General features: G+C 35.9%; 3 protein-coding genes, 1 long non-coding RNA gene and 1 other non-coding gene across 5 annotated transcripts in view; 3 read left to right on the forward strand and 2 right to left on the reverse strand.

The window, feature by feature from the left end:
* The window catches only part of LOC114880431 (HIRA-interacting protein 3), a 29,489-nt gene extending 26,185 nt beyond the window's left edge, over positions 1-3,304 (forward strand). Inside the window, exon 5 of the mRNA XM_029196429.2 lies at positions 891-3,304. Within this exon, the coding sequence (XP_029052262.1) occupies positions 891-1,046 (156 nt within the window). The 3' untranslated portion in view covers positions 1,047-3,304. The remainder of the gene's footprint in view (positions 1-890) is intronic.
* A 696-nt stretch (positions 3,305-4,000) lies between these two features.
* Positions 4,001-4,073, reverse strand: Trnav-uac. The gene has a single exon. It is a non-coding gene; the product is annotated as a tRNA-Val (tRNA).
* A 46-nt stretch (positions 4,074-4,119) lies between these two features.
* On the forward strand, positions 4,120-5,040 carry LOC114880419 (zinc finger matrin-type protein 5). Its single transcript, XM_029196411.2, has 3 exons — positions 4,120-4,393; positions 4,471-4,608; positions 4,689-5,040. The coding sequence occupies exons 1-3, from the start codon at positions 4,267-4,269 to the stop codon at positions 4,925-4,927; spliced, it is 504 nt and encodes a 167-aa protein (XP_029052244.1). The 5' UTR covers positions 4,120-4,266; the 3' UTR covers positions 4,928-5,040.
* On the reverse strand, positions 4,941-6,736 carry LOC123988500. Its single transcript, XR_006830119.1, has 2 exons — positions 6,272-6,736; positions 4,941-5,266 (listed from the first exon to the last, which is right to left on the reverse strand). It is a non-coding gene; the product is annotated as an uncharacterized LOC123988500 (long non-coding RNA).
* LOC114880416 (pleckstrin homology-like domain family B member 1) overlaps positions 5,204-12,247 on the forward strand; it is a 28,254-nt gene continuing 21,210 nt past the window's right edge. The window contains exon 1 of the mRNA XM_029196407.2: positions 5,204-5,477. The gene's annotated coding sequence lies outside the window, so the exon portion shown is untranslated. The remainder of the gene's footprint in view (positions 5,478-12,247) is intronic.

The following is a 12,247-nucleotide window of genomic DNA, read 5'->3' on the forward strand; positions in this document are numbered from 1 at the left end:
AACGAATTTTGAAAATTTAAAATATCCATTTAGTACTTAAAAAAATTAAATTTAATTTCTGGTGTCGACTTGTTTTTTTAATTTTATTCGCCTCCGATGCATAAATGCAAATACCTTGCAGCTTAATTGCAATCTCCGTGTTTATAAACCAGCTGTTTTGCATGTGGCGGCTCCTTTATTTTCCTCTTTTTTTTTTCAAGCCCTTGTTAGTCGCCGGCTGACATCAGGGCCACTTGTTTCGTTATAATCAAGCCTAAATTTAGACGGTGGGACAATAATTGCGCGTATAATCGTGAGAAATAGGGCGTCGCGACGGCTTGCCGTCTTTTTCGGAGGTCTCAACGTTGCGTTTGCTCTCCTGGCTCGATCGATGGCTTCTATTGAGAGTGAAAAGTTCTTTTTTTAAAACGATACCGTCATAGGAAAGTTGTGAATGTTTTTGAATAGCCTGCAACAAAAGACAAGGAGCAGCGTGGAACGTGTACAGTCCGGTAGAATATCATGACAGAAAAGTATTGCGAAATTGCGTTTATGATACGTCAAATTAAAGCTTAAAATTTGTAGAAAAATATTCTGTAAATGCACCCTTAATAGTCTTAATACAAAATGGCTGATTCCGAATTAAACTAATGGAGGACTTTATATTGTCCATTACCAGACATTAAATTTTCAATTGAAGAATTAACCATCTTATATAAAGAATATTTATGAAGCCTTTAGACAATTATTTTCATCATTCTTTATACTTTAAAATGATATATAATAAGTGTCATTCTGTGATACTTTTCTGTCATAAAATTGTTTTAGACTATCCGCACTTCAAAATCGCCCACTTATTTTTTGAACCCCGCTATTGTCCTTTAATTTAATTAATTTATTTATTGTTGCAGGCAAAGGAAGCCGCGAACGAGCTAGAGGGCATCGACCTTACGGATCCGGATCTGCACAAAGCGGCGACGAAAATCCAAGCGAGCTTCCGGGGTCACAAGGTACGCCAGGAAGTATTATCGACTCCTGGCCAGAACGAGGAGGTGGCCAAGAAATAAATAAAATCAGACATAAGTGCTGATCATTCGAAATCGAATTGTCGATATGCCTGAAAACAACCAAGAATCAATAACAGAGCAAATCCGGGGATTCGTGTTTACTTTATCGTTTGTCCTCGACACGAAACCCTTTTCACTGATCCCTAAACAATTTCATTATGTTCTCGACACCTGAATTTGAAGGTATACCTTTTAAAATCGATAAACGTGGACAGGTATTGATTATTCGCAAATTGCCATTCCGTCGACGTGGCTCAAACGAATCGGAAAAAACACTTTGCTCGTTATGGTGCACTCGACGGATCACGTATGGTCTCAAAACCCTTTGAGGTCGATCAACCTCGTACATTCGACAGATTTCTTGATACTAAATTTCCAAAGTGTAGATAATTTAGCTTAAGTGCATGTTTAAGTAGAAACAATAATTTTACCCTAGTCGAACTGCCATGTAACGAGTATGCGTTTCACATCTAGTCTATTGATTTTATTAATTGATTGATTGATTGATTGATTGATTGATTGATTGGAAAGTGTACATTGTTTTTAGCAGGCCTAAAAACGTTGAGTCGCTTTTTATCCTGTTATTGATCCGCTCAGCACCAGCGTTCTTGTTTATTTGTATATAAAAATTCAATTACGTTGCTTGGAATAATTGGCAAATATTTAATATCACTTTTGACATTCGAAATATTTACATTTCCAATATTTTGATATCTTTCTTTATTAATCATGTAATTTGTCATTCCAGAAGAAAATATTTAGAGCGTTGTTTCAAATGAATTAATAATATTTCTTTATCAGAGACACACCAGGTGTGTCATTAACTGTTATCATTTACATTTGGAAATTATTGAATATCCCTTACAGTGCTGAGTTGATCATCATAATACTGAATTATTATCTTCTTATCAGTCTTCAATTTTACTTGTTTATCCTGTAAATAATTTCATACAACAATCAAACAATGAAAGAAAGTTGCAAAATAATCTAAAGTCTCTTTTAATATATAAAAATGAAGCACAGTAACAATTGCTGATATTTTTCAAACAAAAGACATTCATATGATTGAAATGATTGTGCAAGGAAGTGGTAGATGAAATTTACACTTCATTGAACCATGGGCAAACTGAAATTCCATTGTACAGTATGGGTTGTAAAAGAAAAATCGAAAATATCGTTCAGTAATGAATTGGGGAATAACGAGTAATTCTTTTGTATCATTCATTATTCGTTATTGTATGCCCAATTCTCTCAGTGACTTATACATATATACAGTATATTCAATCTTGGAGGACATGAATCTCTCGAATACAATTTCTATATTCTCTCTGTTCCTGTGATTTTAATTTTAACACCGAGTGTTGCCATGATGACGATGATCAAATTTCAACCACGTTTTTTCCAACGCTATTCTTACAAATATTTCTCGCATTTTTCACATTACCTCCTAGGATACCGCTTGTAGAAAAGCTGAGAAAAATTGTATTTCTATCGTTGAAAATGTCTATGGGAATTCAGCGTGAAATCCAGAAAGGAGATTAACTCGAAAGCCGATTCACACTGCGACTCCAAAATATCGGCAAAAATAAAATATAAAAAAAGAATCTAATATATTAATGAATCTATTTATAATATCATATTCCTTGTTATAATAATATTTATATGCTACACCACCTAAGAGGCTCTTGTATGAATATTATTATAATCTATATTAATGCTACTAATATTGTATTTATATTATATGTGTATAATAATATTAATATTGTCATGATCTCTGTCAATGATACAAATAAGATAACTACATTTTATCATAGTGAGGATCGGCTTTGTATTTTCACGAAAAATATTACTGTTTATTTGAAGGTGGGGGCATTTCAAATAAAAATTATGTTTCCAAGGATTTTTCTTGGAAGTAAATACAAGGAAAGGGATGATTTTTTAATTGCTGTGAGCAAAATTATTGTCCGAACAATTATAGTATTATAAAATATATTGAAGCTTCCGTAGTTGCAAATATTTCCCTTCGCTACTTACGGTTAGCGATTATAAAAATGAAAGAAGATTATTGTAATAAATTATAGGCATTTTCTTCGGTACTGGAAGTTACACACAAAGATTTAGATTAGTAACGCACAAGATGTTGCGGTAAATTGTACTCTAAGGATGTAACAAACGATTGTAACATTTAAACGAGCAGCATCGTATATATATATGTACTCTGTTTGATTAAAATAAATACCCTTTAAGTGTATAAAACATTTCGATCCCACTTGTTAGGTATTTTATTCAAATAAACCCGTGATTAAAATGATCATTAATTGATGTTTAGTTTTCTTTGTATTTTTGAATAATTTGAAGATGTAGATCGCTTTTATATCTAAAATTCACACAAATATAGAGACTAAAAGTTTTATTATTAAAAGGTGACAATTAGGAGTAATTATTTTAAGTTAATAAGCTGAAAGTTAAATGCAACTTTTATTTCATATAATACGTAATTTGAAATTCGCTCGCAATATTGATTTTGCGACACTAGCGTCATCTAGCGGTAAAGGACAGAAGTAACAAAGCAGAGAATTGCAATTTTCTGAAAAATGAGCGCATTTTGAGCCCCGTGAGTGGTATAAGACCATTCTACGATCTCCATTTTGTGTAAAAACTGGCCTTACATGTCTGCAAAATCTCTAAATTCGGAAATTGAGAAAATAGCAAAAAGGGGGGTGCAAACACTAGCTCCGCATAGTAGTGAAAGGGTGGAACTAATTTTGCCCTATCTTCCCGCACTATACACCATGCGATACACCACTTCTTTCCCATACATATTATTTTCAACGCAATATAATATAATTTAATTAATGATAAAAAAGTCCAAAGAAATTATTGTTTTATAATAAATATGTTATAAACTAATAATTTATTTAATTCAAAAATAAAAATGCAAAAAAATAATCATGTGGTTCCGGCCGGGATCGAACTGGCGACCTTCTGCGTGTAAAGCAGACGTGATAACCGCTACACCACGGAACCGTTATGTATATGTGTTTAAAAGATATTTATTATGTGGTATCATATTTTTTAATTAAATTGACATTTCTGAATATTATGTTCCAGATGTCGCATTAGTCAATGTTTATATCATTCATCTACGTGTGTTATCAAGATTATCATTATCAAAATATCAAAATATCGATTGTTTCTTGCATTTCTCTTAAATTTAGTCATGGGAAAAAGATATTATTGTGCCTATTGTGATAGATCCTTTAAAGATGATCCAGAGGCTAGAAAAAAGCATCTTTCTAGTTTACAGCATGCCAAAAACCGTGCAGATCATTATAATATGTTCAAAGGTATTTATATAATAAGTATAAACAGTAAATGCTGTAAAATTCAATGTGTTCCTATTCTAACCTCAAATTTGTTACAGATCCAGAGGTTATATTGAGAGAAGAGTCCACAAAAACACCATGCAAACGTTATTTAACTATCGGTGACTGTGCATTTGGTCCGGGATGTAGATATTCTCATTATACTCCACCTATGATATGGGAGCTTCAGCGACTGGGTAATAAAACAAAATATGAAAGCAATATTATACCATGTATATATTCTCATTGATTGATCAATTATTTATTTCGTTTGCAGTTGCCATAAAACAACAATCAAAGCTAAATGTTATGCCAGAGCATGGCTGGCCAAACCCAGATGACATAATTAAAGAATATTTCCAAGATACCATGAATTCAAATAATACAGAGGAAATTAATTATCCAATGTGGCACAGACCATTAGAATTACATGATTATTCCATGCTGCCACCATCGTTATGGCCTATTACACCAGAAAGCTTAGAAAATACCTCTACTTTCAAGGAATGGGGTTAAAAATAAAAAGCCATGAAATATAATATAAATTTATTAACACCAAACAAAAATGTATTGATTTTCATATAAGATTGAAATTTACTATAAATAAATAGAAAAATATATGAATTAAATAAATATTCATAATTTAAACAGATGCACCATCTCCCGGGTCGAGTATGAATCATGTTCGGCCACACTCGGCGTAAACCGGTAACGTTCGTGGCTGCCATCTGTCCCTGTCATCCCCACCATTCCCGCTTGTCGGAGCGGCGCACACGCAGACTCCTGCGCACAGTAGCGAAGCACCCGTTGCCACGATAGTTTGGTGTCGTGTTCGGCGCGCCGCCGTGTCGTTTCCTTTTAAAAACAAAGGAATTCATCAGTGTACGATTTATGATTGTGAGTCGCGATTATGAGATTGACTCGGTCGCGTGATACGTGTGAATTTCCGCCGGTGTGCCAAGCAGAGGACGTCGGAGGTGTTTGAAACTAGCCAGTGTGTCGGCACGGCGGGACGCCGGCCCTCGATCCGTCGACTGGATTTTCGATCGCTGCTTCGATCGTACCGGTGAGTCTAAAAAATCTTTTCAACTGATATGCTTTTAACTGATAAATTGAACAAGGCACGTGATTTCCTCAAGATTGGAAACCTTAGTAATATATAATATTACCTCGTGATTATAAGCACAGATAGAGATAGTAAAGCGTTCAGGTATAAAAATGCTACGCAGTAAATTCTATAAACACTTGTAGAATCGATTTCTACCACGGATCCGTAAGTTTGATTTGACAGAAGCGTCGCGTCGTTTAAATCGCGCGACGCTTACTCTTATTGGAGGGCAATTTAAATACAATAGATTGTCTCCGATTAGTTTGCGCAACCGGAACAACATTATTGCCCCTAACAATATGGCATCGTTTTACTCGAAACAAATGCAGTATGCGGCACGGTATTCACATTAACTAACAAAGTTATTCAAATCATTTTCAACTATAGTATTATCGAGATAACCGTGATTAAGCGATGTCATCAAGCTAATAGTTCCACGATGACTAGGCGATACGTTTTCTCGCATAAGAGCTGCACGATGATAACCTTTGATAATGCATGCATTATCGCGGATACGATACCTTGTTGCATATCAGGTTCTTATGCGAGGTGTCGTATGCAAAATTTATTTCGCTCTACACGTGCACCGCGATTTCCACATCTCGCCACTCTACTTGCCAGGAAAAGTTCACTTGAACTTGAACGATACGGTGAAAGTGTATTGCATCATTGAAAGTCAGTTTGTTGCAAAAAGGTTAAATGTAGTGTGACCAAGTTGATGGCAACGACCTGGCCCGTCGTACATGACTTACGTGCAGTCCTGTCACGATTCTCACCGGAGGTCGTGACCTTGCCGATACAGGGAATAATCGAGCGTTAGCTTGTACGGAGCCGGGTACGGGATCCGTCCCCGTGAGTCAGTTTCCCGATCGATTTCACGCGTGCACGTACTCTCGGCGTCCATTGTTGGCCTCCGTGTGCTCACAATGGACTTGTCTATTTTCGAGCAGCTGCGCTGCCCTCTTTCGAACAATACCAGCGCGGAAGACCCGCTCGCTTTTTGATTACCCGTCGTCTGTGTTGCGAATGGCAGAATCGCGAGACGTAATAAAGGCAATGGAACTAAATGACGTTAAATTGGTGGGTGGCGAGTTTTTACCACTGCCGACGTTCCAACGAATTTCATCCACGAAAACACGTTTTATCAATCTGCTATAACGATCGCCCGTGCTTATTATTGTCCTTGCCAAGATTATTTCTCGATTAGATATCGTCGAGACTCGTGTCGAAGGGGAATTACAGCACGGACGTCATACGAGAAATTAGTTTCCATTTAGATTCGTTTCGTTGGAAGAGCGAGTTGGATCTAACTAGAACTGTAATTCTAGGAAGATAAATTGATCAATTCCCTAGGAAAATTATTTATACGCTTTCAAATATGTTACTATGAAATTTTTTTTATAGTAAATAATTATATTCCAAGATACGTTATAAGAATAATAATTAATTAAAATAATCGCATTCCAACAATATTTTTGAGTGAACATTTAGCATCGTCACGTCTTCACGCGATATCGCGTGGACGGATATTAGTGTTGACTATCCAGCACGCAATATCGCGTGATCGTTTACACTTTGTTGTTCATATTTATCAAACACCGGGGTCAATGGATATTAGTTACTTATTATTTTGCTAGTTGTCGATACGCCAATGACGCGTCATTCTTTCATACAATCCGATACGAGGTAAGCTTATCGCTTCATTGATAAGACGTTCATAGAAATAATTTTATCGTACAAAGTTTAATAACATTATTTCGCTCAGCGACTTAAATTTCATTCAAATTATTATTTAATAATTTTACAATCACGTTGATTAATTTTTTATTAATACCAGTGGGCAAGGAGAATTACATTTGCCAGAAATACTCTCGATAGTCTCTCCCGCGACTTTCGCTCTCAGGTATACGTACCCTTGCAACAGGTGGTTGCTGATGAGTTATCATTCTATTCCTTGGTAATTAAAACGCGTTCTAATTAAACAAACGCATCTATGGAAGAGCCAGGGAAGAGCTTGCCCACGAGACCGTTAGTCTGAAACGGTAACGTAGGATGTATCTGACGATGAAAGTAGATATAAATGGATTAACTGACTCATACTGACTCATAGCACTGATTTTCGGAGTATTTACAAGCCTCGCGTCTAACGAACGTTCACTCGCCCCGTTTCCGCTAGAAACATCCTCCTACCTGCTTCTCTAATGACCCAACGAAATATTCTTTCAGGTCAGGTACTAGAAGATTCTTCAAGGAATGCGGTTTGATTTTGTAAAAAAAAAAGTTCACACGTATCAAGTGATTAGAATTTTTTTTTTTTTCTTTCATTTATAATTTATTCGTGATCACGTAAAAGGGATATTGCCATGGGTCCTTTGACACCTGGTAGTTCTTACCTGACTGCATTCTCTGAAGACCTCTAAACGTTCACTCAAGGCTACCCGACTTCCTCACTGCCAGAATGTTTCACAACTTTGAATTATTCATTCAGAAGACTATGTTAAATGATAACACTTTCATTGTTCTTTCTATCACCCTTCTGGATTAACATAAATCGGCTATAACGGGCTTATTACACTGTACAAGTAGTCTCTTATCGAATTTTTATTGCATTTATTGAGATCCGAGTGTTATTGACCTATAAAATAAATCTTGAAAGGTTTTTCATTCAAATCAATGACAGTGACGTTTTTTTTCTTCTGTATTAAAATATTTTTAGGTCGAATTAGAATATTTAAAAAATCAGTAGAAATCATAAGGAAGTAATGATATAAGTTTAATGACGTAGAAAGGCCATTAACATTGATTACATTTGAATGAGGTGTTGGCTTAATTAATGATGAACCATAGTTCAAACATTCCAAACTATTGGAAGTCATTAGAAAGTGGCTGATTCACGCAGAGATATTCTTGATTGCTGATTTTTAATCGACAATCTCGTTTCCTGCTCTATGAGTGATTATCGAAACTCTTACTTATTTCAAGGACGATGATTCCTTGCCAGGTAACATTCTTTTCTTACCTGTACTGTAACATACTGCTTGTTTTTGTCGATAAATGCACTGGTAAAATGCATGTGCATCGTTGCAGTCGTGAAAAGAAATGCGCTTCTACAAACCTGTTTTATGTTATCCTAATAATTATTAAATAGAGATATTAAAATTTAATGTTGGAAGAAAACCAAAAATGAAAAAGTATTGCAATTGCAAGATGTATAATATGTATGCGCCATTGCACTTGTAAAATGCATGTGCATCGTTGCATTTGTGAAAATAAATTCTCGACCATATTACTCTAATTTTTATGCATAGTACCTATCGATAATTAATTTATAAAAAAAAAGAAGGTACATGTTTTTCAATTTACAAAACTGACGCAACTGCAAAATGCACATGCGCCGTTGCACCGATGAAAAGAAACCCACTCCCTCTTTTCTGATTCTAATTACAATGGAGACAGAACTGGTTCCTTTAATATGGACCACCCCGTATAGAAAAGTAAATTCAGGCCCCATTGGAGAGATTTGAATGCTTGAATATTGCGTTCCGTAAATGGCGTCTCGGGCAGCGAAACTGGATCTCGCATTGAAACGGCGAGAGTGATAGGTCGTCGTTGTGGTATTGCGAATAAAAAATAAGAAAAACGAGGGGTATAAGATCCGGCATTGCGAGTTCTGGAATAAGAAGAAAGAAAGAAGCCTGGGGAATCTTGCCCCCCCGAGAATCATGGCCTACCTCAAGTTTATATCTGGAATTCGAACGGGATCATTCGAACGACCAAATCATTGCGCAAAAAATTACCATACTCCTCTTTCTATTTAAATTCTCAATTTTAACCGATGGTAATGAAATTAATAGATTTTTCGAATAATGTGATGCAAATTAATATTCCGATCATCAGCTCTAGTTTCAATAATGACGCATTGATAAGCGTCAGCTGTTCATCTTCGTTTCCAGGAAAATTGCGTTTCGTATGCTGATGATTCAATCGACGATTGATTAGAAGTCCAATAGAACGTTAATTCAATTGCTAATAGAATCGATCAAAATTCATAGGTTTCTCTATCCGAGGTCTTTCGCTAGATTAGAATTTTTATTTTTAATAGAAAATAAATTTTTATTTCCAACCCTTTCATTATCAATATTTCCATCGCTAACCCTTTCGATTTTAATATTTCCATTGCTAGCCTTCACACTTCCCTTTTTATTCGACTTCAAAAAGGAGGAGGATACTCAATTCGATTTTTTTTTTTCATAATCAGTATTCCCGTCACTAATCCCCTGCCAATATTGCTATCAGTAACGTTAGTACGGTGAATATTCGAGGGTGAATTACGACAGTTAGAAAGGGAGAGAAATAAGACGCACGAGCGTTGCTCCCAGCAGATTTAATTCGTATCAGCAGGTTGGCTGGTAATATCAATTTGCAGAGCGCTCGTCGACGTGCAAACAGAAAGACGTCTGCCTCGACTTTATCATATCTCGTTTCCATGCGACAATAAATTTGCACCTCCTGCTAAAATCACCGGCCTATCTTCAGCTGAATAACACAGCTCGTCTGTTAATTGTTACTTTCATGTTTAATGAAACGTACCAGGTGGTGTGATAGTCGAATTCACAGTACGTTTAGTCCAATTAGAAAGTAACAAGGAGAAATTAGCTAAAGCGAATTCTAATTTGTAGCTTTCTATCTCATTGACGAGCGATTCGCGTTCTTTCAACGCGATTGAATACACAACAGGCCCGTCTCGTTATTCATTTTTCCAACACCTGTTTAACGGAAAATCCACGGAATCCCATGAATAATTGATAATGTAAGTCCTGTGATATGAGTCACCAGGATGCATTCCGAATTTCCCAGTCACATTTCCATGGAACCTGGGGGTGAAACCAGGCGACCAGGAAGAAGGATGCAGTGCAATGACCTCGACCACGAGATGATCTCACGTGCTGGAAAGGGTGACCACCGCGAGAGCGTGTATGGTTTCTTTGATGGACGAGAGGAATTCACGGAAATGAAGGCGCGAAGCCTGCTGGTAATATATTACGGAAGTTATTACACCATAGAGATTTCTTTTTTGCTGCGACCACGCGGTTGTAGCCCGAGGATGACACTACGGGGTTGCTTTTTCTACGAAAGGCTGATCTTTCTTTTAATTGTTTCGAGAACCTCGAAAAATTAGTTGGTAGGTGCTTTGGGAACAATTTTTAATGCTTTCGGAAAATTATGGTCTGACGCAATTTCATGACAGAAAAGTATCATTGTCATACATGAAATTAAAGCTTAAACATTCACAAAAATAACCGTATAAACGTTGCTTTGATATTCTTAATACTAGATGAGTGATCGTGGATCGCAGCGAACAATGTTTTCGTAGTATACCAAATATCCCATTTCGAAGGGTGAAAATTCAAATGCAGTATTATGACAGAAAAGTATCATCAACTGACGATTGTGATACATCAAATTAAAGCTTAAAGATTCACAAAAATAACTGCATAAACGTTGCTTTGATATTCTTAATACTAGATGAGTGATCGTGGATCGCAACGAACAATGTTTTCGTAGTATACCAAATATCTTATTTCGAAGGGTGAAAATTCAAATGCAGTATTATGACAGAAAAGTATCATCAACTGACGATTGTGATACATCAAATTAAAGCTTAAAGATTCACAAAAATAACTGCATAAACGTTGCTTTGATATTCTTAATACTAGATGAGTGATCGTGGATCGCAACGAACAATATTTTCGTAGTATACCAAATATCTCATTTCGAAGGGTGAAAATTCTAATGCAATATCATGACAGAAAAGTATCATCAACTGATGCTTATGATATATCAATTTAAAGCTTAAAGATTCACAAAAGTAACTATATAAACCCCTTGATATTATAAATATAAAATGACTGGTCGTGGATTGCAGCGAACAATGTTCCATAATGAATATCAATATAAGCTAGTTGTTTAGCGTAACACCAGTCATTTTGTATTAAGAGTATTGAAGAAGCCTTTACATAGTTATTTTCTGTAAACTCTAAGCTTTAAATTGATGTATCATAAGTACTATTTTGTGATACTTTTATGTCATGTAATCGTGTTTGAATTTACATTTCGAATGGATGTTCGGTACATTTACGATCTTGTTAAGGGAATTCATTTGCTGATAATGCCTGTGCAAATACAGTTGGTCGTAACGACCTCGAAGGTCGCATTCCTCGGTGTTTTTGGTATTCCTTCGGCAAACAGACGGCTTTGTACAGCGTTGTAAAAAGCAAAGTATTCGTCATTACAACATCTATTCATACACGAAAAGAATGCATCATCAGCATATCCGAAAAACAATGTTATTTGAAACGTTACAATCGTTTAGAAAATCTTCAATTTTTGTTCCGTTCAAAAAACTTTGGACCAATTTGGAACTTTTATGAATATAGTTTTCCAAGTGGATCGCGGTACGCAAATATTTGCTTCGAGCACGATATCAAATAAACCGTGAAGAAACAATTCGCCCGATTTGCACGCTGACGCATGTCTCGCCTTTATCACCTTTGCTGCCATATTTTTCTTCGGAAATTCGTGAAACAGTTCTTTTGCTCGTAAAAAGACGTTTCGCAATCGGTCACGAAGTTCGTTAAATAATTTCTGTATTTTTTTTTTTCCTTTTTGCAAATTTCATGTTTCGAGATTTGCTAGGAAATCTGGGACACGTGCGATAATCACAGATG

This window comes from Osmia bicornis, chromosome 1, assembly GCF_907164935.1.
Source record: "Osmia bicornis bicornis chromosome 1, iOsmBic2.1, whole genome shotgun sequence".
NCBI lineage: Eukaryota > Metazoa > Arthropoda > Insecta > Hymenoptera > Megachilidae > Osmia > Osmia bicornis.